The following is a 25,597-nucleotide window of genomic DNA, read 5'->3' on the forward strand; positions in this document are numbered from 1 at the left end:
TAAAAAAAGTTCAGTAAGGTAGCTAGATGATTACTTAAAAAACGAGTAACTTTCCTTTATACCGGCCATAGCTGGTATAATATAGGTAACCAAATTACAAAATATAACGAGGAGAAATCTCACTCATAACAAATAATGGTAGCTAGAATCTCTCAAGGACTTATGCTTCAATACACATCAACTATTAATCTCCACACCATAATATTAGATGATAATATCATGATTATAAGTACTGCTATCACAATTCTGCATAGAAACTAAGGCTTAGAGGAATTATAAGAAAACTGTTCAAGATTACAGAGCCAGTAAGTGTCAGAAATGGAACTCAAATGCATTCTTAAGGAATGCACTTCTTAGCACTATTATGCCCATTCTTGTCTATCAAATAACAAAGATAGGCTGTGTGAGGAAATGGTGACAGGTGCAAAGAATGGACACTCTCATGCCATGTCAGTAGAATATAAATTGGTGTAACTTTTCTAGGAAGCAATTTTCATAATCATATCTAGGAATTTGTTAAAAATAGAATCGATGTGTACAATGATCAATATACATGGACACTTATCACACTGTTGTGTATAACAATAAAAAAGACTGGTCATACCAAATATTCAACAATATGAACTTGACTAATTTCAGTAGTTGAGTATGATGAATGCCATTCAATCAATAAAAATAAGCATTTAAAAGGATATTTAATAACACAGGAAAACATATTAAATGAGCATATGAATACAAAACTACATATGAATACACATTTTTTAAAAGATGTGTTTATATTGACTAAAAGATTTTTAAAACGAAGATAGTGATACCAAAACTATCTCTAGGTGAGAATTATAGATGATTTTCTGTATCATTTTAGATTTTTTCTGGATTCTAAAAATGTGATAAAGTGAATGTGTTAAGTAAACTCAAAATTTAATTTTAAAAGATAAAATGAAGTAGTCAAAATAATAGAAATGCAGTTTAGAAAACATTTCTCCTATTTAAAACTGTTTTTTCCTATGCATGATATTGCCAATTTTAACATATATTTATGTCCACGACTTTTATGTTGCTTTACACTATCTTAGCAACAGCAGAATACCTACTTTATCAAAATAGATAATTTACTGCACGTTTTAAAGCCTTTTAAATCTGTACTAATCATTTAAAATTATAGCAAAATTTCAGAAAGTATCCAATACTTAAGATCACCATCCCAGTGAGACCATTAATGAAAATGAAAACTCAACGGTAAAACAAAAAATGTCTACGTTGACAAGAAGGAGAAAGCCTCAACTATATGGGAAACCCACTCCCTGTAAGCACATAATAAAAATGAGCTATAAAGTAAAAGGCAAGATCTGAAACAGACTAAGTCACAGAATAAGGATAAAAATAAGCCCACATAATTTTGAATAGTAAATGAGTACAGATGACTAAGAACAAAGAACAAAAACTAATTTTAGCTTCACCCTAAAAAACATGAAGTAATAGATTTGAAAGCCCTTTGGAAAAATCTAAAATATAAATGGACATATTAAAAGCAGTAACAGCAAACCTGATCTTACAGAATTTTTATATGCGGTAATCCCAATTACTCAGGAGACAATTTCGAGCCTTTCAATAAGTAGACTAGAAAACAAAACAAAACAAAACCTCTGTCCAATCAAATCATTCTATAATAACATCGAGTGCTTCTATGTGCCAGGCACTTCTACACTCATTATCTTGATTTGGTAAAAACAACTCTGCAAAAGTACAGTGTTTGATGGATGAGAAGTCAAAGAGAAATCAAGGCTTCCCTAAGGTCACAGCTAGGAAATGCAAATCCACATCTACTTGCTTTCAGAGCCCTCACCTGCCATCTCTGTGCAGCATCATCTTTTCAGTTCTCCAACCTAGACTATCTGAGCATCAGGCCTTAATCACTGCCTGGACACTTTTATTTTAGACCTAATATTAGCTGTTGTCCTTCAGTTTCACAACGCACAGCAGCTCAGCTTAGAGAGAGGGAGTGACAATGTCAGCAAGGAGTAGCTAACATCAAGGAGAAAAGACCCAGTAAAAATATAAATCAATATAAATCATTAGGTCCCTCTGCCCCTGCCATGTTACAGGAGAAAAAAAAAAAGCATAACAAGTATTGCTATTTAGTTTAAAATAAATCAGAAATCTTGATAACCTTGGCCAAGTTAATTAACATCTCTAGGTATCAGTTCCATCACCTGGAAGACAGGCAAAACAATAGTATAAATCTTCTAGAGTTGTTGCAAAACTAAATCAGATAATATAAGTAAAGTGCTTAATACTTTGCCTGGCATAGAATTAGTACCCAATAAATGTGAACTATTATTATATTTTACAACCAATGAAATTATAAGCTGCATATTATTTGAAGATAGAAAAATATAAAAATTCCCATATAAATTTTCCATTTAAAATAGTTAAAATGAGCCACCTGACTGGCTCAGCAGGTAGAGCGTGGGACTCTTAATATCAGGGTCATGAGTTCAAGCCTTATGTTGGGCATGGAGCCTACTTAAAACAACAAGAACAAAAAAAAAAGTAAATAAAATAGTTTTGAAATGTTTTGCTCTTGCAAGACTTTAAGAATAAATGTTCTAGAAAATTCACTTCTGGGGATCCCTGAGTGGCTCAGTGGTTTAGCGCCTGCCTTCGGCCCAGGGTGTGATCCTGGAGACCCGGGATTGAGTCCCACATCAGGCTCCCTGCATGGAGCCTGCTTCTCCCTCTGCCTATGTCTCTGCCTCTGTCTCTCTCTCTCTCTGTGTGTCTCTCATAAATAAATAAAATCTTTAAAAAAAAAATTCACTTCTGTAATATCCTTCCCCTGCTAAGTGGGGTAGATAAGGTTAATTATATTCTTAGGAGGTAAATGTGTATGGCCCCTCAAGAAATCACGTTATACATTCTAAGCGACCTTTTAAAACTTTGGGTACCAACTGTGTTATTTGCTCTGAATTAATTATTGAAACCATCTCTTAATCATCTATAGGCTTTTGTTCATTCTACCCATATGAACAGATTCATTTTAAGTACTATGTGGCCTTTATCAAAAAAAAAAAAAAAACACACTCATAAAGCGTCTACTATGTGCCAAGTGATATACAAGATTTGGGATTCAACAATGTGGACCACCAAGTCCTTGCCCTCAGGGAGCCTAAAACAAGATAAAAATAAAATAAAATCCCAGGCATAGTAAAGGTACTGTTATCAGCATTTTGTATTACCAGTAAATCGTTATGACGAATCTATGCTCTAGGCAGTATCTTCTGTTTTACATTACAGATGGAGAGCAGAGATACAGAAAGCAGAAAATAAGGAAGAAAACAGTGAACCACCACCAAATATTCAAGGCTCTGTGAGGAAATACATTGTATTTTGAAAACACAGGGGATTAAGCAAATAATTTTGCCTGAAACTGGGAGACTATGAAATGCTTGTGTTATTTAAAAACCCAAGTAAAAATTCTGTAAAGTATACCTATGGGAATAAAAAAAAGGAGAGTATTTATCCAAACATTTACATTAGTTATTTCTTGGTAAGGAGATTCCAGGTGGCTTTCATTTTCTCTTTGCTTTTTCTTAATTAACTTGTACCACTTTAACAATTTAAAGTCTAAGTAAAAAAAAAAAAAAAAAAAGTCAGCATTAAAATTAGATATTAATGCTCATCTAACTGTCAAAAATTTAAAAACTCAACAGTGCATTCACGTTTGGGATGAAATCAGCTCTCTCGCTCTTTGCTAATAGGTGTACATATCCATATAACTTTCCTGGAAAGCTTTATGGCCATCAAAAACCTTAAAGCTTATTCTCCTTGATCATTACTTCTATGAATCCTAAGAACACAGATGCAGAAAACATTTTTTTTTTTTTACTAGGACATTCAACTAATGCATTATGATATTAAAATAATGGGGAAAAGAACCGGATGTCTAACTGAAATAGAATAATAAATAAAATGACATGTTCTTAGGAAGAAACGGTTTTAATAAAAATAAAGAAAAAATTTTTCAAAGATTTATTTTACAGAGAGAATAATAATAATTTTATTATTTTACAGGGAGAGGGAGTGTGTGTAAGCAGGGAGAGAGAGCAGAGGGAGGGAATCTTCAAGCAGACTCCCAGCTGAGCACAGAACCAGACCCGGGGCTTGATCCCAGGATCCCGAGATTATGATCTGAACTGAAATCAAGAGTGGGACACCCAACTGACTGAGCCACCAAGCGTCCTGAAATATTTTTAACGTCATGAGAAAATCCTTAGTGTATGCTAACTGGGGATGGAAAGGTAGGATACAAAGCTCTATTATCACATCCTAATTATACAAGACCTATCTTTTTGCAAACAAATTCTCATGTAGGAGGAGGCAGTGAATATCACATGCATTAATACATGTATGGCATCTAGAACAATGATTGGCACAATTAAGAGTTACCTACTGTTATCAATCTTAAAAGTTTAAGAGTAAACCAGTGAGGTCTAAGCTGAGGCCTCAACAATGGGATGTGAGCCAGGCAAAAGGTAAGGGAGCATAAGGGAAAACATTCCAGGCAAATAAGACAACCTTGGGATTTTCTATGTATTCCCTATCCCTCCTTAGGGATTTGATAATTATCTTAAAGGCAGAACATGTTGAATTTTCAGACATCTGCTTGTGGGCTAATTCACTGAGCACAAGAATTACTGTCAGTGTTATGATGTAAAACCACGTACATTATGCTTTATGGGGCATTATTTTCTATTTTCATTTTAAGGAAGACAATCCTTTGCTGACGTATAGAAAAATCAGAGAGAAATCCATCATAATATTGTTAGTTATCTCTGGGTTACAGGGGTTTTAAAAATTGTTTACATTTCCCTACATTTCCTAAGTTCTCCACAATTAAGTACATTATATTACTACAGAGATAAGGTTCAGGAAAAATCAATAAAAACCCCTACTCATAAAAAAACCTTTGAGGTTTCTGACAAAAACAAAAGACAAAAAACAAAAAACGCTCCCTTTGGTGGTACTACATTGCTGCTTAAACATATGCCAGGCCAAACTAAAATGGTCTTTGGGCTTATCTTCTTATGGATCTACGCAACCTTGCCTTCCAACTATTTGGCCAGACAGGATTTCATGTTGTTCCATCACTGCAGGACTTTGTAAAGGTTAATATACCTCTCTTATCTCCCAGACCTATAATGCTAATTATCATGCATCTCTTAATTTTCAAACAACGTGTGTCAACATACGTATACACAATGACACGATTTTTAGAGAAAAAAAGTAAAAACAGAATCAGAGAGGCAGAACTGCCCAACGGTTAATTAAGGACATAGGTTCAAACTCCCTTCTGCAACTTTCTAGATGTGTGACTTAAAGTTATTTAAACTCTTATGTCTGGGTTTCCTCATCCACAGAATGAGGATAATAAGAGCAGTGCATACGCATGGCATCTGGCATCTCAGTGCACGGTAGGTAACAGCTAGCATTATGTCAGCTATAAAAACTGTAGCAAAGATAGGGAAGTGATAACCTCCACATTACAGATCTGCAAGTTATCTTTATGCCATCAAATACCAAAATTACTACGTGCCAGACAGGGTATACTTATCACATACTATCTCATTTAAATAGCTCAATAATCCTATAAAGTTTTTTTCCCAAGAAATTGGAGATATATTCTGGGATGAAACAGATTACAAAAACCATATTCTCAATTGTCCATCATTTCTCTGAACTGTGAACAGTGAAACAGCAGCAATAATTGTTTTTTAGTGACTATTAAAAGTCAAGTCTTTATAAAGTCACAAGATTTTGTATGTTGTAGGCCCATGAGGAATGTCAGCACTTAAAACACAAGATTTTTTTACATTTGGTAGATTTGATATCAATCTCTAGAATCTTGGTATTTTTAATTTGGTTGTAACTTTGGTTTAAATTTGGAAACCTGATTTAATACATTTTTGTCATTCCCTGACCTTCTTACTTAGTATTTCTCTTTCCAATAAAAACTATACCCTGAAACCATGTGTGCCACTTTAATCACTCACTACTCCTATCACCTACTTAATGTTCCAGACACACTGGCCCACCCACTCCCTGCTTTCCTTGACTCACAGCATTATTCACTTGGAAATGACTCCTATCCAGCTGTACCAGCCTGAATCTTAGCTTTAAGAGCTGGCATGCAGCCTTCCCTACTACAGTACCTGCATTTCTTATTTTCTGCTTGTCCCACTTAGTACATTTTATCTAGCATTATCTTCTATCTGTTCATAATCTCTCTTCTTTTAGAGGTCAGGGGCCTACTGCAGCACCCAGATCGATACTAAATTAATTATCTGCTGAGGGAATAAAAGTTTACCAGTGTCAAGTGAGCAACAACTGCAGATTAGTTTACAATCCTACATTCTAACACGAAAAGGATTTTAAAAAGTCTCCTACTTAATATCTTCTATTCATTTCTTTAAAACTGCTATCAAATGAGAATGGGAGAATTCTTCCAAATTTATCTACAAAAATAATGAAAAGCACAGAAAGAGCATAAAAAGGTATAAAAGGGCATAGAAAAGGTTATTAAAAGCTATAAAATGATAGCAACACTTTTACATCTGTTACGGTAATTAAAATTAATGTAAAATATCATTGTGGTCTGCTAGAATGAGGACAAGGTAACCCAGCTGTAGAATGAGGAAAATATTTTAAAAATAGGATTTCCATAAAGCACCTGGGGTACAATTTGGCAAATGTAATCCATGAAAAACACGGCTCCAGAGAAGCCAGTAATATCAAATGGGATATTTTTATTAGTCTTGTAATTAAAACAAATATGTAGCAAAAGGAAGTGACTAATAAAAACTCCCATCAGCATACAAACATTCCAAGTTTCTGTTTCCTCTTCTTCAACATTTTCCATTATAATAAACTAGTCTCATGAGGCGTTGGTTATCAAATGCACTTTAAAGACTACTGGCCTTCTTGTTGTTTTGTTAAAGAGTTCATTTTACTTTGTTTGTAATGTTTGAGTACTTTCCTGATGACCGAGGACCGGAAGGATGCTTGAGGTAGAGTTTAAACGTCCTTTGAAAGTAGAACCCATTCTTGAAGTAAAAATATTCCAACGTTTTGAATTATAGATACACAGTTCCTAGATCATTCTGGTATTTAAGGGTACCTTCAAATAGACAGGTTTAGGTAACTTAAAGAATGCCAAATTGGGGAAAAAACAAACAGGTGAACAGAGAGGTAAGTTGTCAGATCATCTTACAAATACTCGGTGAGGCCAAATGTCTACAACAGTGGATGACACCAAAATCTTAAAAACTGCCATTAAAATTAATATACATGTGAGTGATTCAATAAACGGAAGTCATACCTACTACAACCTAAATATATTAAGACTTAAAAAAATACACAGTACTCCGTATTGCTGACTTCTTGTGGTTCTCGGAAAGCCCAAGGAGCGTTTGAGACCCATCCACCGCTTTCCTATATGCACTAGAAACACCGAGCGAGGAAATGAGTAAAGAATTGATGAACTTTACCAAGTTTCTAAATATACTGGCCCTAAGTGTCTCTGTAACTATTCTAAGATGGTTTAAAAAGAGAGAGAGAGAGAAATCTGAATCAATAAGCGCCTCACCGGCCTGAGGATACTCCAACACAGCCTCGCAACCAATAGGAAAACTTTCCCTAAATCTGGATTCGCATTTCATCTCTTTATCACCAAACACAGAGCACAGACCAGTGTTGCTAACGGCTACCCCCGTGGCCAGCCTCCCGGCCAGAGTACCCGGGACTTGGGCGCTGAGGCTGCTTCTGCGGGGTTCCGGGGGCTGAAGCGGGGACCCGGTCCGGGGGGAGCAGGGCGGTGCGGGGGGCGAACCCGGCGGCAGCGGCCCAAGCGCGGAGCGCGGGGTGGGCGCGGGAGTGAGCCCGGGGCCGGGGGGCCGAGCGCGGGGGCCGAGCCCGGGGGCCGGAGCCGCCTCACCCCGGAGCGCGCGGCGCCCGGAGCCGCAGGGGCAGCGCCGGGGGGTCCGTCTCGGTGCGGGGCGCCCGGGCTCGCCTCCATCTTCCGCGGCGGCCGTGCCCCCGGGGCGGGCGCGAGCGGACCGCTGCCCTAGGCCGCGGGGCCCGGGTCGCTGGCCTCACCCGGCCCGGAGCCCGGGGAGGGCGGCTCTGCCCGCGGGCACGGCAGCCGGGCTCCCCGCGCGGCCCCACCCGGCCCGGAGACCCCCGCCCCCCGCCCCGCCCGGGCCTGGAGCTCGCCCGGCGCCGCCGCTCCCGCCCCGGCCTCTCCGCTCCGGCGCTCGGGCGCGGCCCCCGGCCCCGGCCCCGGCCCCGGCCCCGGCCCCCGCGCGGCTCCCTCAGCGCCCCGTCCCCCGCCGCCCGCGGCACAAACCTGGGGGCCGCTCCCCGGCATGGCCGACTCCGCGAGCAGGCGGCGAGCCGGCCGCGGGGCCCGCAGCGGCAGCCGCCAGCCGCCAGCCGCCAGCCCGGCCCTCCCCGCGCGGAGCCGCGCCCGCGCGCCCCCCGCCCCCCCGCGCCCCGCCGCCCCCCGCCGCTCCCCTCCCCCTCCCCTCCCCCCCTCCCCCGGCGGCGCCAGTCGCGCCCCGGCCGCGCGCGCACGCGGGGTTGCGGCTCAACCTACTTGCGGTCTCCTGGGGGCGGCCATCACCCCTGGCCCGGGAAGCCGGGCGGCCCCGCGGCTCCGCGGCCCTGCGGCGGGCGGCCGCCTCTCGCCTCCGCCCTGGGCCGCCGCGGCCGCCGCTAGGGCGCGGGGCGAGCGGGAGGCTCCCCCATGCCGCCCGCCCGCCCGCCCGCCCGGCCGCACCGGCCTCGGCTCGCCCGCCGCCCGCCGCCCGCCGCCCGCCGCCCGCGGAGACAGCGCCCCCGGCTCGCCCGCCGCCGCGCTCCTCGGCCGCCCGCCCGCCCGCCCGCAGCCGCAGCCGCAGCCGCTGCCGCTGCCGCTGCGTCGCTTCCTCCTCCCTTTCCCTCTTTCCTTCTCCGCCGGAGCGGAGGTTGGCAAACCAGCACCTGCTGCTGGAGATCACCGAGAACTGAAACAGGAAACCCCGAGCCAAGGGGAAAACCCGGGAGGCGTGGAGACGGGTGAGGGGAGCCGCCGGGACCTGCCGGGCCCCGCCGCCGGCTCCCGCGCCTCCTCCGCGCGCCCCTGCCCCTCCCGGCCGGGGGTCCCGGCGGTCCCGGCGGTCCCGGCGGTGCCGGCGGTGCCCGCGCCCCACCCCCAGCGCCGGCCGGGAGGGCGCCCCTGCTGCGCTCGGCCACGCCCGGTGCCCCCGCCGCTGCCGCCGCCGCCGCTGCCGCCGCGGGCCGTTCCCGGGCGGCCGGGGGAGCGAGAGGCCGCCCCCCCAGCCCAGCCCAGCCCAGCCCAGCCCAGCCCAGCCCAGCCCAGCCCAGCCCAGGCGGCTTTCCCGCGGCTGCCTGCTTATTATCAATATTCTGTAACGAGGAAAAACCACACCCGCATTAGCAAGACCAATAAGGGAACTTACACAAATGCGGCTGTTTGGATTTCACCCAGGGGAAGGGCTTCTTTTGGCCAGGAAACTGGCCTGATTGGAAACTGCGATATGTCAAAATCGAGGTTAAGCCCAGGATAAATCCAGATCTCTTTTCTCGAGGTTGGGAGGAGACCGCCCTCCGCACTGAGCCGCAAGTGGGGAAAGCACCGGGAGCGGAGAGCCTCTTCTCTTGTGTCAGTTGTCCAACGCCCGGCACAATTTAGGTCAACATTTCGATGATATTCAAATAATCTATTCGCCTGCCTGTGGAATTATCACCAGGTGCCTCACTCCTAGCCTCGGACAGGATGCATCTGGTCTTGGAGTGGAAGGGAAGGGAATTCACGTGGATTGTGTCCCCAGCCTGGGCCACAGGCTAGGTAGACTGCTTTAAATGCGTTATCTCATTCATGTGTCACCACAGCCATGTGAGCTAGGTGTTATAATCCCCTTGATCCCTCAGCAAATCGAGGTTAGAAAAATTTGCTGAAATTTCACGGTTTGGACATGAAGGACACAGGTCTGTCCGCATCCAAAGCACATACTTGTTTTCACTGGACCAGAGTTCATGCCTTTGATGACACTTTTCACCTTTAATAAAATGACTTCTTGGCACTCTGAATTGTTTTCAATAGAGCATGTATACGGTTTAGGCCTGGATCTGTTGAATTTGCTTGGGCTACTTAACGGTAGTGATATCTATAATGTTATATATATAGATACAGTGATATCTATAACTGGGGCTAAAACTTTACAATTTCTAGTTCTCTTTAACAAATTTTTTAAAATCTGACTTTATGGCTCAGTTGAGCAGCACGGATGTCCCCATTTCTTTGGCCCATATTTGTAGCCCGTTAACAATTGATGATGGGGTCCCAGCCGAGAGCATCCTGCTGGCTAGAGCCCACGGGCATCATCATGCTGCAAGATGAAAGGGGTGCATCTTGCTGAGATGAGCCTGCTTTCCGCTTGGGCAGGCCAGTCTTGAGGGCTGCTGAGTGATAGAGCAAACTGGTAGGCTTCTTTGGGGCCATGAGAGCTCTCTGGTCTACATTTCTGATACCACCTTTAAGACCCATAGGATGTCTGGCAACCTGTTATCTGCAGCCAGGTCAGTTTTGCCTGGCAGGAAGGGAGGGATGCTCTGAGAAATCATCCCCTGTTCACCCAGCCAAACCCTCAGAAGTCCCTCTAGCAGTGTTAGGGAGTGGCAGAGACCTAAAATGAGGCTGGCTGGCTGACTGTAAGTGACGGCATCTGTGACATGGTTTTGATGATGCTAGGAGTTCCCCTACTCCACGATATATCATCCTCACAGTCTATCTTAGCTCCCTCATTGACTCAACTGAATTCCACTCAGCATTGACTATGTGTTGTTATAGACCAAGGCACTCTATCAGGTGCTTTGGAGCTAAGAGGCATGAGTAATTATCGCAATTGCCAGCATTTTGTGAATGCTTACCATTCTAAGCACTTTCCATGTGTTTGCTCATATAATACCCACGAAACCCCTGTGAGAGAATAACTGTCACTATTTCCATTTCACAGATGAGAAAATTCAGACCAAGATTACAGTCAGCAGCATGCAGGGACGAGAACATCGGCAGTCTCGTTCTGGAATCTGGACCCATGATGTGAATATGATACTCTAACTGCCCTTAGTTCCCTTACTATGTAGTTGAGGAGATAAAAAAAACATACAAAAGTTCAAAGAAAACTAAGAGGACAAGAGAATTTAGAAGTGCTAAATATGTGTCACGGGTAATAAATGCAACGAAGTTTCTGAGTACAGAAGAACTGCCTTACGTTGACGTGGTTGGGAAGACTCACACAGAAGATGATCCTGGGCTTCCAAAAGACAAAAAAAAAAGGAAGCTGGATAATGATGAGGAATAGTATTTTGATAAACCAAGAGGATGGGGCAGGTCTTGAGTGGAGCAGCATAAATAAAGATGGAGTGCCAGGGAATGTGGAAAATAGGGATTAAAAAAAGCTGTAGTGGATATTTGGAACCAAATTACACAGATAGCTGCAAATGGGGAGAGACAGAGACAGAGAAAGAGAGGGATTGAGTTCAACAGAGCCTGTACACAGTGGGGAATTGTGAAGGGGTTTGGACACAGGATGACATGGAGGACATCCTATTTTAGGAAAATAAATACAGTGCTTGTTACTGGATGGTTTGCAAGGGGAAGGACTGGAGCAGGGAGACGTGGCTGGTGGCCAATATGGCAGAACAGACGTGAAGTATTGAAGTAAATAGCGGGGAAGGAGAGGAGGGGACAATCTAGTGAGACGTTGGGACCTGAAAAGTCCCACAGAGTGACTGCACACCCTTGACGAAGATGGACTTAAGAAAGGGGAGAAGTCCAAAATAACCTCTCGAGTGTGGATATGAAACCTATAGTAATGCTGACTGGAAAAAAAGAGGAAGTTCAGGGGTAGAGGAACTATTTTTTTTTTTTTTTTAACAAATGCTTAGAATAGTTTGATTTTAAGCATGTATTTGTGGTTACGGTGGGATATGCCCGTGGAAATATTTTATCATATTGTCTAGAGAAGACAAATAGTTGGGTAAATGAGACTTTTATGTTATTGAGAGGGTATGAAAAATTAAATGCTCATTGTTATGATAATAACCAAGCACAGTTGTTCATCTGAAGTAAACCGGAATTGGGAGAAAATCTCTGACAAAAATAAAATGCTCCTATGGCTCTGAGACAAACGAGCATTAGGGAAATCCTCTTTTCTTGACTCTAAGTTATATTGACTTAAAAGGAAAAGTAGGAAAGTAATTCCGAGAAGTTCAAAGAATATAAAAGGGATGAGAGAAAACTTAGAGATCATTCCATGTGAGCCCACTTTTCATTTTACAGATGGTGAAACTGAGCATCAAATTTTGAATGTCTTGACAATAAAACTCCAAAATAGGCATTGGGCAAAATATGGCACGTTTGCCATTATCAATTCTGGATAGACAACCAATCTGTATCTTAGTTATAGAACCAAGGCTGGACCTCAAATTGTTACTCTGAATTGCGCACAATTAAAGAATTTGAGTGGTTGTAGCTCCATAGTAGGCGAAGCCTTGGGACAGCCTCACTAGTTAAAAGCAAATGCTCTGGAAAGAACAGATTAGGCGTGGGAGGTGTGTGTGTGTGTGTGTGTGTGTGTGTGTGTGTGTGTAGAGAGAGAGAGAGAGAGAATGGTTGCAAGAGCATACTTTTTTTCTGATATATAGCTCCCAGGTAGACTGCTACACACCTATATTCACATTTGAACCTCAAAAGACAAGAGTTTCAGACAGCCATCACATCCCACCTGACTGCCTCAGTCTGGAGCTTCCGATGTCCAGCCACCTTCTCTAAGACCTCCAGAGACTTCAAATGTGATAACCCATAGTCACTCTCAGATTCAAAATGGCACAACCCCCTGGCAACTGCTTCTGGTCTATCCAGAGCTCTCCTAATGGTGTCCTTAGATGTTTCCTTATTGAAATTGTGTGTATCCCGTGGATACACTTGAGGATGCGAGACAACGATTTCTCCTGCCTCTACCATTTCTACCAAAACACTTACCTGAGTTGAGATGAAGTCAAGAGTCCCTTCCATGTGCTTCATCTCCAGCCCTTTGGCCAAAACTTGATTTCCTTCAGTTGAAGAGCTTCGCACCTGTAGCGAGATGACTACTATGATTTTTCAATTTCTTTTATATCTTCCGGAGAAGTCCTGGTTCATTCCAACCACCTATGAAATGTCGAGTTTTCTTAATATCATTACCCTAAACAGCCATTTTCGAATCACATGATCTGTGTAAGACAGACACAGAGGGATGAAACGCAGTCCTGCCCATGTCCTTCAGTGACTGCTTAGACTTGCTTTTTAATGCTGAGTTCTTAGGGAAAGGAAACCGGAGGACACGAGATATGTGCTATTGACCAATCCCAGGACTTCTTTCTTTTGATGAGTTACCACAAGATTCCACATTAGCAGCATGACTCTTTCTCTGTCTCTCTTTTTTTTCCCCCAGCATTTGTGGGAGGCCACCAGAGAGCAGAACAGCAAGGTTTTCAATATGCTGTGTCATACAGTCATGGGCTTGGTTTTCTACCTGAACCAGTGTGGCTGCCCTAATTTACTACATTTAGTCAACATGGAATTTTGAGAGCAATAAATGCTTAATGTTGAATTTACAAATGCTCCTAAGGTGGCACTTGGCCGTTTTGACAAGGGCCACATGTATCGTTGCAGCTCACCTTGCTCAGAAGCTTAAATTTTTTTTGTTTTAACATGGAATGTCAAGTGCAGCCAAAAACATCCTCATCACCTTTGCAAGCATCTGTTGTTTTCCAAGGAAATTGGTATACAGAATTACAAATGTACACAAGTGAGCTAGCTAGAGACAGAATTATGGAATTTTCAGATTAGAATGCATCCTATGTGAACAGACTCCATAAGGAGAATATTAATTGCAGCATTATTTGCAAAGGCAAAAAAAAAGGAATAAATCTATTTATTAATAGGAAACTACGCAAATTATGCTATCTTCAGAATGTCATTCATCTATTAAAGAGAGAAACGGCTTTATGTATGGAATTGTTTTTGAAAAAATCAGGTAAATACCAGTGTATCTAGTGTGCTACCATTTGTGTAAAAAACGAAGAAGACCTCTGGAAGGACACACAAGAAAATGGTAATGGTGATTATCCTAGCCCGGCGGACTGGATGATTATCAGGAAGGAAGGATGTAAAAGAGATCCACTTTTTATTCAATAACCATTTATAACTTTTGAATTTTACTTATTTATTTATTAGATTTTATTTTTAAGTAATCTCTACACCAGACATAGGTCTCAAAGCCACAACCCCAAGATCAAGAGTTGTATGCTCTGACTGAGCCAACCAGGCACCCCAGATTTTGAGTTTTAAATTGGGTGCTTGAATTAGCTTTCAAAAACAGTTTTTTTTTAAGTCTACATTTATCAGTGATGTGTGCTGCTGTCCACCCCCCCGTTTTTTTTAAGATTTTATTTATTTATTCATGAGAGACATAGAGCAAAAGAGAGGCAGAGACACAGGCAGAGGGAGAAGCAGGCTCCACGCAGGGAGCCCGACATGGGACTCGATACCGGGTCTCCAGGATCAGGCCCTGGGCTGAAGGCGGCGCTAAACCGCTGAGCCACCTAGGCTGCCCTTAACACCCCTTTCTACTTTTATTTTATAAATAAGCAGATCCTATTTTTGGAAATAGTACTCCAGCCACAAGGATGAGGAAGTTGAGGGAGTCCTGTGAGTTGCATGCATGAGTTCCGGGGGTTCCCAGGCCAGGGAAAGATACCTATGGTCATGTGGAAAGGGAGGTCCTGTAACACTAAAGGATTCCCAGCCAGAGTTAGTGGGATTAGTCAGTGTTTTTACTAATTGCTAAAAGCTCCCAACTCAGATTTTATGAGGATTTTTGATGGGACTGCTTTAACTAAAGGGAGCACTCAGCGAAGTTCTTGTGAGGAGATACAGAAGTAGTGTGAGCCCCTGGAGTGGGCCGATGAATAGGTTTCATTTTTTTCTCCACCATACTCATCACCTACAATTATATTTGCTTATTTGTGTTATTGTGTCTCCCCACATCATAATGTAAATCCTACGAAGGCAGGAGCTCTGTCGTGTTCCTGCAGTGTCCCCAGTTCTGTGCCTAGTGTGTAGAAAACACTCAGGTTGGCTCCGTCCCAGGGACCAGAGCAGCCCATGCCTCTCCAGCCTGTGGCTGCCTGTTTAGGCATCTATCTGCTAACAGGCAGTACTGACATGGCCAGGGGAACCAGGATTCAGGCCTCCAGTCTCTGAAAGCATGGACAAAGCAGAATTCAAATCTCAGAAGAGCTGGGGAGTTAGAAGAGTACTTAGAGGAACAAAGCAAGGAGCCAACTACTGAATAGCAGAAAAAGGCAGGGGCTTGGTTTTAAAAATAAGAAGAAAAAAAGGAAAGAAAAGAAAGAAAAAGAAAAACAACCAATTACAAACAAATTAAAACAAGACAGTTTCCCCAAACAAACAACTAATAAAACACGACAATAAAGTAGAAGACACAGCCCCCAAATTAGGGCTGCAGTTTCCAGGAAGGGCAGGATTATGAGCAGAGCAGATTTGCTGCTGAGTCACTGTACCGCTGGAGTTGGGCGATTGGATAGGGAAAGTCACCTTGATTTAGGGTCTAGGCTGGTTTCAGAGTCTCGGCTAGGGGACAGGTAATGGAGCCGGTGGCTGACATCAGAGGGATACAGGGAAAACAGCCCACCTACATGGCTCCAGGTATTCACTTCTAATCTTGAGTGGAAGTCAAAGGGAAATTTCCACTGCCAGCTGTTTTTGTCTGCACGTAGACATTCCAGGGAATCTTTAGTCAGAGTATCCAGGAGTCAGAAATGAAGTGTCCAGCCAGGCGGAAAACATAAAGCACATCTCCACGGGTCCCCCCAGTCAGTGCCTAGGACTGAGGCTAAAGAGAGAAATATAATGCAACTATCTGGTGGCTTTGAATGATTTGGGTAGGTCCTGGATCACAATGAGGACTTTGGTGGAGGTGAGCTCAGATTGTCAAGAAAGTATTTGTCTTCTGTTTTATCCATCCTGTGGTCAATCCAGAGCATGCAGGTGTAACCTTCATAGGCAGAGGTGGAGGCAGGATAGGCTTGAACAGAGGTCAGCCATGCATGGACTCCCATGTCTCATGGCCCCTCATTTTGGTCAAAACATTTATCTTATCTGAGCCAATGATGTCAGTATTCCCCTGAAATGTTTCTCTAGCTCTTTAGTTACTGTGTGATCCCCTCCAGTTTTTGTCTTATACACAGAATCCTGGTTTACTAAGAAGGGCTAGGTCTCTTTACAAGCACCTGTTTTAAAAAGTGAGCATTACCTATCTTTGGCAGTCCCTGCTTTTTAATGGAGACCCTGCTAGAGAAATTCAGGAAACTATTTTATTTTGGATAGTGACAAGAGGCAGTTAAATGCTCAGTAAGCTTTGGCAAGGACAACTTGTTTACCAGAAGACCCTGTCCTGATGAAATACATTGTCACCACTTTCTGTGTTTACTTTGCTAAAATATGTGTTTGTAAGAAATGTTAGAGTTTGGTAGGACTGGGTCTATACAATAACTTGTATTGTCTTGCACAATTTCAATTTCTTTATGCACAAAAGCGAGAGCTGGATCTTTTACGTAGGTAGCTGGCCAAAGGTGAAATTGAGGGTCAAGTCCTTTGGCTTCATGGATCTGGAACAACGGTTAATGGAAGTGGTTTTCACTGGGTTTAATACCTAGTAACTTGTAGTAGTCTGATGTATTATTTTATTTTTTTAAAGATTTTATTTATTTGAGAGAGAGCAAGCGAGCATGAGTGCTGGGGAGGGGCAGAGGGAGAGGCAGACTCCCCACATGACCCGGAGATCATGACCCAAGTAGAAGGCAGACACTTAACTGAATGAGTCACCCAGGTGCCCCAAGAGTATTATTTTAAACTATCACAGGAAAAAAAAAAAAAAACTATCACAGGAACACATGTTTTTAAGAAGGTTTTTAAGACACATAAAAATAAAAGATTTCAAAACTACAAATTGTCTCTTATCCTATCACCCAGAGATAACCCTTGCAATTAATTTTTTTAAATTCTCTATATATTCCACTATCTTTCTTGACTTAATTAAACAAGTGTTTGTTGAGTTCTAGCACTGGACTTTGAATCATAAAGTAAAAGAAGTGGCCTATATCCTAAATAAATCAAAATTTTAAAGGAATACATACATTAAAGATAAGACATATTTGAAAAAAATCCAGAGAAAACACTAAATTAACTATAATCAAGTACTAAACTTCCAGGCAGCCCAGGTGGCTCAGCAGTTTAGCGCCGCCTTCAGCCCAGGGTGTGATCCTGGAGACCCGGGATCGAGTCCCACTTCGGGCTCCCTGCATGGAGCCTGCTTCTCCCTCTGCCTGTGTCTCTGCCTCTCTCTCTCTCTCTCTCTCTCTCTCTCATGAATAAATAAAATCTTAAAAAAAAAAGTACTAAACTTCCCCGAGTTAGGGACTCCTTCTGTCAGCTGCAATCCCCAGGATGCAGATATCAAAAGAATTCTTGTCCACTTTAGGGATTCATTCATTTAACAAGTGCTTTTTGGACACCTGCTATGTTCTGGGCACGGTTGGGAGGTCCTCCCATTAGCCGCTGCTGCTTCCTTCAGCCCCTCCTGCACCTGCCAACCCCTTGTCTCCTCCCACTCTCCCCTGCTCATCCTCTACCTGCCACACCAACCTTCTTGCCATTCTGGCCATTCCCTTTCTCTGGAACACTCTTCCATAAACACCCACAAGGCTTGCTTCTTAGTGTCCTTTGAACTTCTGCTCAAATGTCTCCTCAATAGAGAAGCCATCTCTCAACGCTCTATCTGGAACATCCACATAAAACCTCCCTTCATATACATTCTGGTCTCTATCCATCCATCCATCCCCTAACCCCCCCGTTTTTTTTTTTTTTTAGCACTTATAATCACCTGAGATAGATCTAGATGCAGATATAGACATAGATAGATAGACACTACAGATATCTGTATATATAGATACTATTTCCAGATAGGATGCACACATACATAAATGGAAATCTGTTTATCTGAAGATGAGAATTCTGGCAAGTTGACTTGAATAAGGTAAAAGGAAAACAGACATGACATCACTATTGAGATATATCATAGGAAACCCAGAAAGAAAGTAGGTATGTAGGTGAGACTTTCTTCAGAAGTCCCCAAATGGGCTCAGGAAGGAAACAAGTAATGAAAGAAAGGTTAGCTACCCCAAGTATCTACCGCACGTCATAATCAGCCAGAAGCAGATTATCTAATCAAGCTGTAATTTATATCATGGGCTCTGTTTTCCCTTGGTTTCTGTGATACCACTTCTCTCCTGCTTCCCTCTTACTTCCTCTCTCTATTCCTATGAAGAATTCCTCTCTGATTCATTATATTTTGGCTCCATACACATGTCCTGGGTTTTCTCATCCATTTCTGCGGCATTCAGTAGTACCTATATTCTGATGATTGTCAAATCCATCTCTGTAGTGCATAGTACATGGCATTGAGGAGATGCACAACAAAGCACCTTTGTTTATTCAAAATGAATAAATGGCCTTTTGGAGGGCTCCTACTATGTCAGTCATTGTAGGTGCTGGAAAAGTTTCCTGCTCCAACAGAGCTTATATTATAAATATACCATTACACAAACAGATGGAAGCCACAAATGGACAAAATAATTTCACATACTAGTCAGTGCTCTGAAGAAGTCAGAGTAGAGCACTAGCAGGTCTGCAGGGGCTGCAGGCAGTGATCAGGGAAGCCTTTTTTTCAATCGAATTTTAGCTGAAATGATGCAAAGGAGCTAGCCCATGCGAACCACATTCCAGGTAGAGGCCATTGCAAGTGCAGGAGCCCCAAGGCAGTGTCAGCTATACGGGTCAAGGAAGAGACTGAAGAGCCTGTAGTGGGAGTAGAGACTGGCCCCAGCAGCTAGCCCCTTGCTGTCCAGTTTGCACAGACCACATGCCTTCCCATTATGGCATCCCTGGCCAGCCTCTCTTAAAACACTTACCTGCCTGGCTCTTGTAGTTTCTTGAGCTTGTCACCTTTCCTTGCTCTTCATAAACTGCGTTGGCAATCATCAGAAGGTTTCATGCCATGGTTTATTCCCAGGCCCCCATATAGAGTGCTCTCTCTGCTGGTGATGCCCTTCCCCTAATACCTTGTGAACAAAGATTTAGCACAGCGATTCATTCCATTCTAGAAAGCCTCCTTTGATCTTGTCTTTCTGGGTTAGATGTCTCTTCTCTATCCTCCCAGAGTCCTGTGAGATAACCAAGATACAGAAAAGTTGAGTAATTTCCCCCAAATCATGTGCCAGAGCCAGGATTTGAACAGAAGCTCTTGGCCATGGTGTACTGCCTCATAAGGCTGTTGGGAAAACTACATGGGATGATGCATTCAAAGTGTGTCACATAAGCCCTGACCTTTGGCAAAGACTCAGTAAATATTAGCTCTAATTACAGATATAATCTCTGCCCCAGAGAGACTTATGGTCAAATGATGGAGCTAAAAGTCAGTAAATATATGAATAAATCAGAGAAAACACTTTGAATACCTAGAAGGATCTTGACCATAGTGTTTTTTTTTAATTTAAAAATATATTTTATTTAACCTAATATTTCCAAAATAGCATGATTTCACCTCATAATCAATATAAAAAGTTGATTGAGAGAATTTTCATTCCTTTTTGGTGCTAAAGTTTTCTAAATATTGGTGTATAGTTTATACATACAGCCCATCTCAATTTTGTGTTTTTTTTTTCATTTTATTTATTTATTTATTTATTTATTTATTTATTTATTTATTTTTGTATATATTTTTTTATTGGAGTACGATATGACCATACTTTTAACTGCTTCTCTCATTTGCATTCCTTTCTATAAAGTACCTGCCACTTAATCATTGTGATGGTGATGCTCTTTGAAAAAGAAAATATTGAAAGGAGGAGTAGGTCTTGGGGAAAAAAATGATAAAATTCAGTTTTAAGCATGGTGAACTCATCTTCTAGAAGAGCTTCTGGAACATCTAATTAGAGATGACCAATAGGATGGGCAAATGGCTGCATAATTCAGTCTGCTACTTAAGCATCACCTCCCTCACTTCCACATCTAATTCAGCAGCCACGTCTTGTTGGTTCTACTTTCAAAATATATTACTCTGCCCTCTTTCTCCTCTACCATCACCTTAATCCAAACCACCACCATCACTCTGTGCTTTTTACTCTTTATCTGTAAAATAGAGATATGAATGTTTACCTTATAGGGTTGCTGTGAGCCTTAAATAGGATAATGTATGTAAAGCACTCAAAATGCTGTGTAGCCTCTTCCTGTAGAGGAAGGAGAGACGAAAAAGGAGAGAGAGGACCAAGATTGTATGGGAGCAAGGACTCCATAGAAGAAAATTTCTAAAAGAAAAGTAGTTATCAGAGATTAAGGAGACTGGGAACTTCCAAACATGTGATATCCTGTTCTATTAGTATATGTTTACGTAAAAGTGGTAAAATAGAAAGTTGAACAAGTTTGTTTCACACAATCTGTTTACAACCATCTACAGAAAGGTTAAGTCAATTAGGGTCCCTTGGTTAGAAGGAATAAGAATCAGCCAGAATCTGGTTGACAGAGGTCATCTCTGTTGAGTCAAAACTTCTTGTGTCAGGCCACCTCAATGAGCTGCTGACTAATCTGTGGATTGGCTTCCTTCAAGGTCAGCTGCCCACTCTGTTCAATCAGTAGAAGCCAGAGAGGGGTGGGAACAGCCACTCATGGCTGGTCAAGGGTTGCCCTGTCAGCAGGGGTTCAAGAGGGAACAATTTCCCTTGGAAGTGGCTCTAGGCTCTGCATATGGTGGGCTCCACAAATGACACTTAAACAGTGGAGAGGGGTGGGGGGGGGCGCTCAGTTGCTTAAGCATCTGCCTTCAGCTCAGGTCATGATCTCAGGGTCCTGGGATTGAGTCCCACGTCAGGCTCCCTGATCAGTGGGGAGCCTACTTCTCCCTCTCCTTCTGCCCCTCCCCCTGCTCATGCTCTATCTCTCTTTCTCTGTGTCAAATAAATAAATAAATAAATAATCTTTTTTTTTTTTTTTTTTTTTTAAAGTGGAGAGATACATTTACATCAAGGAATAGTACAAGGTTTGAAACCTGGGTTTTGAGTCTCAGAAATTCAGTCCTACTTTAAACCAGTTCTGTGCTTTGGGCAGGTTAGTAAATTTCTTTTTTTTTTTTTTTTAATTTTTTTATTGGAGTTCAATTTGCCAACATATAGCATATAACCTAGTGCTCATCCTGACAAGTACCCTCCTCAGTGCCCGTCACCCAGTCACCCCATCCCCCTATCCACCTCCCTTTCCACTACCCCTTGTTTGTTTCCCAGAGTTAAGAGTCTCATGTTCTGTCTCCCTCACTGATATTTCCCACCCATTTTCTCTCCATTGCCCTCTATTTCCTTTCACTATTTTTTGTATTCCCCAAATGAATGAGACCATATCATGTTTGTCCTTCTCTGATTGACTTACTGCACTCAGCATAATACCCTCCAGTTCCATCCACATTGAAACAAATGGTGGGTATTTGTCGTTTCTAATGGCTGAGTAATATTCCATTGTATACATAGACCACATCTTCTTTATCCATTCGTCTTTCAATGGACACCAAGGCTCCTTCTCCAGTTTGGCTATTGTGGACATTGCTGCTATAAACATTGGGGTGCAGGTGTCCCAGGGTTTCACTGCATCTGTATCTTTGGGGTAAATCCCCAGCAGTGCAATTGCTGGGTCATAGGGCAGGTCTATTTTTAACTCTTTGAGGAACCTCTACACAGTTTTCCAGAGTGGCTGCACCAGCTCACATTCCCACCAACAGTGCAAGAAGGTTTCCCCTTTCTCCACATCCTCTCCAACATTTGTGGTTTCCTGTCTTCTTAATTTTCACCATTCTTACTTGGCCACAGCAACTTCTTGCAAGTTACATCTATGAAGGCAAGGGATACAAAAGCAAAAATGAATTATTGGGACTTAATCAAGATACAAAGCTTCTGCACAGCAAAAGAAACAGTCAACAAAACTCAAAGACAACCTACAGAATGGGATAAGATAGTTGCAAATGAGGTATCAGATAAAGGGCTAGTATCCAAGATCTATAAAGAACTTATTAAACTCGACAGCAAAGAAACAAACAATCCAATCATGAAATGGGCAAAAGACATGAACAGAAATTTCACAGAGGAAGACATAGATACGACCAACAAACACATGAGAAAATACTCCACACCACTTGCCATCAGGGAAGTAAATTTTTTTAACACTAACTTTCTCTTTCATTAAGTGGATATGCTTATAATCTCATAGATGTTTGCTTTGGAAAGCTCTGTGTGAACTGTAACCATCTTGAATCACCCAGGTCTCAAGTAACCTTGTTGCTTAGTAGAAGACATAGGTTTATTTCTTTATTTTTAAAGATTTTATTTATTTGAGAGACAGAGAGACAGAATGCAGGAGGAGGGGAAGGGGCAGCAGACTCTTTGCTGAGCATGGAGCCCAACTGGGGGCTAGATTCCAGGACCCCAGATCATGACCTGAGCTGAGGTCAGATATTTAACCCACTGAGTCATCCAGGTGCCCCTGTAGGAGACGTTGTTTTAATTGAATTGTTAAGTTAATTGCTGAAAACTTTGTTAAGATACTACTTAAAGTGGCACTATGCTCTGGGGGGTAGGACAAAGATATAATTCCCACAGAAGAATTTCTCTTCTTTCCGAAGTACGGGAAGAAGAAATTCCTTTATATATAAAGAAATTCCTTTATATATATATTTATTTATATATATTATAAATATTTATTTTATATATTATATATTATAATATATATTATATTATATTATTTATATATTATATTATATAATAATATATTATTAATATATAAGTATTTATTTATATATAAATATATTTATATATTATAAATATATAATATATAGTAAAATATATTTTATATATTTATAATATATATAAAGGAATTTATATATATAATATATAAATTCCTTTAATATATATATTAAATGATATATGTATTTATATATATGTATATTTATATCTATCTATCTATTTATCTACCTATCGAGAGAGAGAGAGAGAGAAAGAGAAAAAGAGATGGTGTGGCTAACTCCAGAAAGGACAGTCTACACATGCACAGTTTATTGCCATTTATCTCCTCAGAAGTAGGATGAAATGGGGTAGAAGAGCTAGTCAAAGCTCTTCAAAGAAACAGACTAACAAACTCTGAGAATAAAGTAGAAAGAGAATGATCAAAATGAAGGCAAGTCTAGTGGAACTAGAAAGTTGATCTAAGATTTTGAAGCTCTTCTCAGTGGGTGAGAATTAATCCCAGTAAAGCACTCTGAGTGGACCACAGAGGGTGGAGGAAGAACAGGCTGAAATCCATCATATGTGTGAGGACTCTAGGATGGGTAAGAGGGAACAGTTACGTGCTTCACATCACATGACAATACATAGTCATTGTCACCTGGAAGGTACATTCTGGAATTCAAAGTGAGAATGTCCGAAACTGACAGCAAATGTGTTCACAAGGCTTCCAGCTGCTTTGTGGTGCTTATGTTTGTTTTCTTCTCTCTTAATCTAGAAGAATATTTCTTCTTCTCCTCAAACTATAATATATAGCTGGAGTAAAGTGTTCAATATTTTAAAAAGTAAGTATAGTGAAACAGCCAGGGTTTTGGTCCTATACGATAGAATTTATGAAAGAATATTTAGGATCTGATATAATTTCTAGTTAGGCTTGAAAACCAAGCTTGGAGGCTACAGAGCCAGGCACTGTGTCCAGCATCACACCACAGAAGTATTCCAGGAAGGTATCAACACCACAGCGTGTCCTATCACCACCCCAAGGCTGGCTCTAGAAGTGGCCACTGAAATGGCTGTGCTTCTGGAAAACGGAATGTAGCTCTGGTTCTACTATTACTCTTGGCAGAATGAACTCTATGAGGGTTCTCTTTCTTTGGTCATCTTTGGTCACTAGCTCCTTGTTCGAAATCTGACATGAGTGCATCCAATCAGAGTTTAGACCCTGTGCTGGAGCTCCAGCTGCAAAGGAGGATGGGCAAGCTAGTGCCAGGAATGTTCACTTTCTGCAGTGAGAGATGGGCTCTGCCTCTTAAGGTTTCTCAAGCATAGCAAAGAGCTTTAGATGCTGGGGAGCCACAAACATTAAAAATGTATATGAGGTGTGTCTTCTAAGAATGCTTGATTTTGGTAACCAAACCCATGATTGAGTTAATACAAAATATTTTAGCATACAATCTCCTAGACATCTCCTTTAAGTTCCCAGTTCTTGTTGGCAACTCCTGAGAAGCCCCCCCAAAAGTGAAAGCAATACGGATTCATTCCTTTTACCTATGTAATTTTTTTCCTTGTGGGATATCATATAGTTTTTTTTTAGTTCAAAATTGTGAACATCTACTAGCATTACAAATCAATATTTTTTTGTTGCACAAAGATAATCGTTAATATGTTGAATAAATGATCACCCATAAAAATAATGAATAGGTTGAAGGAAAAGCTTATGCATTATAAGATTTTTTTGTGCATAAGATAATGCATTACCTAGTGATGATAAAGATAATAAACAAGAGCAGCACATAAAATATTTGATTTATGATTAGATTTTTAAAAATCTGTGCTCAGACCTCTGATGGTACATACATGCAGAAGGAAGCTTCAATCTCTGTCACCAGTAGAGTATTTTTTTTGTGGTCTCACATCTAGACTGTAAATAATAAGCTTGTTTATTAAAGCTATCTCATAGTCATTTCACAATTGATTAGCAATTCCAGTCCTGACGCAGATGCATGCCACATGTTAACATTTCTATACCGATGGCCCCTGCACATCTTCTGTCAACTCCTAGTGTACCTAATTTGGAAGGTAGGCAGTTTATAAGCCAGATGGGAATTAGACTGTCCTCAAAAGCTGGGAGATTTTGTCCATATGTTTTTGGCTGTTCCGCAGCGAGACCACGTTTTCCCGAGTGATGTTAACGAAGGGCTGAGTGGCCTTTCGTTGGTGCTTACTCAGTCCCTGTGTTTCCTGTGAGTCATTATTGTTTTCCAGCTCGATGCTGTGGCCAGCCTCGTTTTCAATGTGTCATTTTCATTCATTTGGAAACTAAAGAGCTGTGCTTTGTACCACGTCCTTAATGTCAGCAAAGCTAGCTCTGTTGGATTAAAATGCAAGATGTATTTGCAGCTAGTGCAAAGTGCTGCAGGCTGCCTATCTGAGCCAAGCAGCCGTGCTGAGCCTGTCACTCGAGCCTGTCGGAGGCGCCCTTCAGGAGGGCTGGAGGGCTGGATGCCCCAGGCAGGTAGCACCTCAAGGCCAGCCACAGCAAGAAAGCTGCCTTTATTTTGTGCCTGGCAAGTACAGAATGTGGCATGTAAGG

General features: G+C 41.9%; 1 protein-coding gene and 2 long non-coding RNA genes across 15 annotated transcripts in view; 1 reads left to right on the forward strand and 2 right to left on the reverse strand.

The window, feature by feature from the left end:
- Positions 1 to 21,722, reverse strand: part of ZC3H12C (zinc finger CCCH-type containing 12C) — an 89,624-nt gene extending 67,902 nt beyond the window's left edge. For 3 of the 12 annotated variants that reach the window (XM_038536253.1, XM_038536241.1, XM_038536247.1), the window contains exons 1-3: positions 21,665 to 21,722; positions 19,159 to 19,410; positions 13,106 to 13,273 (exon numbers count right to left, since the gene is read on the reverse strand). In XM_038536253.1, coding sequence (XP_038392181.1) covers positions 13,106 to 13,147 — 42 coding nt within the window. In that variant the 5' untranslated portion in view covers positions 13,148 to 13,273; positions 19,159 to 19,410; positions 21,665 to 21,722. Of the gene's footprint in view, positions 1 to 7,645; positions 7,862 to 8,404; positions 8,497 to 8,653; positions 8,739 to 9,039; positions 9,111 to 13,105; positions 13,398 to 19,158; positions 19,411 to 20,404; positions 20,492 to 21,664 lie in introns of those variants that run through there. The other 9 variants (XM_038536249.1, XM_038536248.1, XM_038536242.1 and 6 more) reach the window with 8 other exon arrangements.
- Positions 9,395 to 11,448, forward strand: LOC119871821. Its single transcript, XR_005359321.1, has 2 exons — positions 9,395 to 9,907; positions 11,076 to 11,448. It is a non-coding gene; the product is annotated as an uncharacterized LOC119871821 (long non-coding RNA).
- A 338-nt stretch (positions 21,723 to 22,060) lies between the features above and the next one.
- The window catches only part of LOC111095849, a 53,700-nt gene continuing 50,163 nt past the window's right edge, over positions 22,061 to 25,597 (reverse strand). For both annotated transcript variants that reach the window (XR_005359323.1, XR_005359324.1), the window contains exon 5: positions 22,061 to 22,118. This is a non-coding gene — a long non-coding RNA (uncharacterized LOC111095849). The remainder of the gene's footprint in view (positions 22,119 to 25,597) is intronic.

This window comes from Canis lupus, chromosome 5 (assembly GCF_011100685.1).
Source record: "Canis lupus familiaris isolate Mischka breed German Shepherd chromosome 5, alternate assembly UU_Cfam_GSD_1.0, whole genome shotgun sequence".
Taxonomy (NCBI): Eukaryota; Metazoa; Chordata; class Mammalia; order Carnivora; family Canidae; genus Canis; species Canis lupus.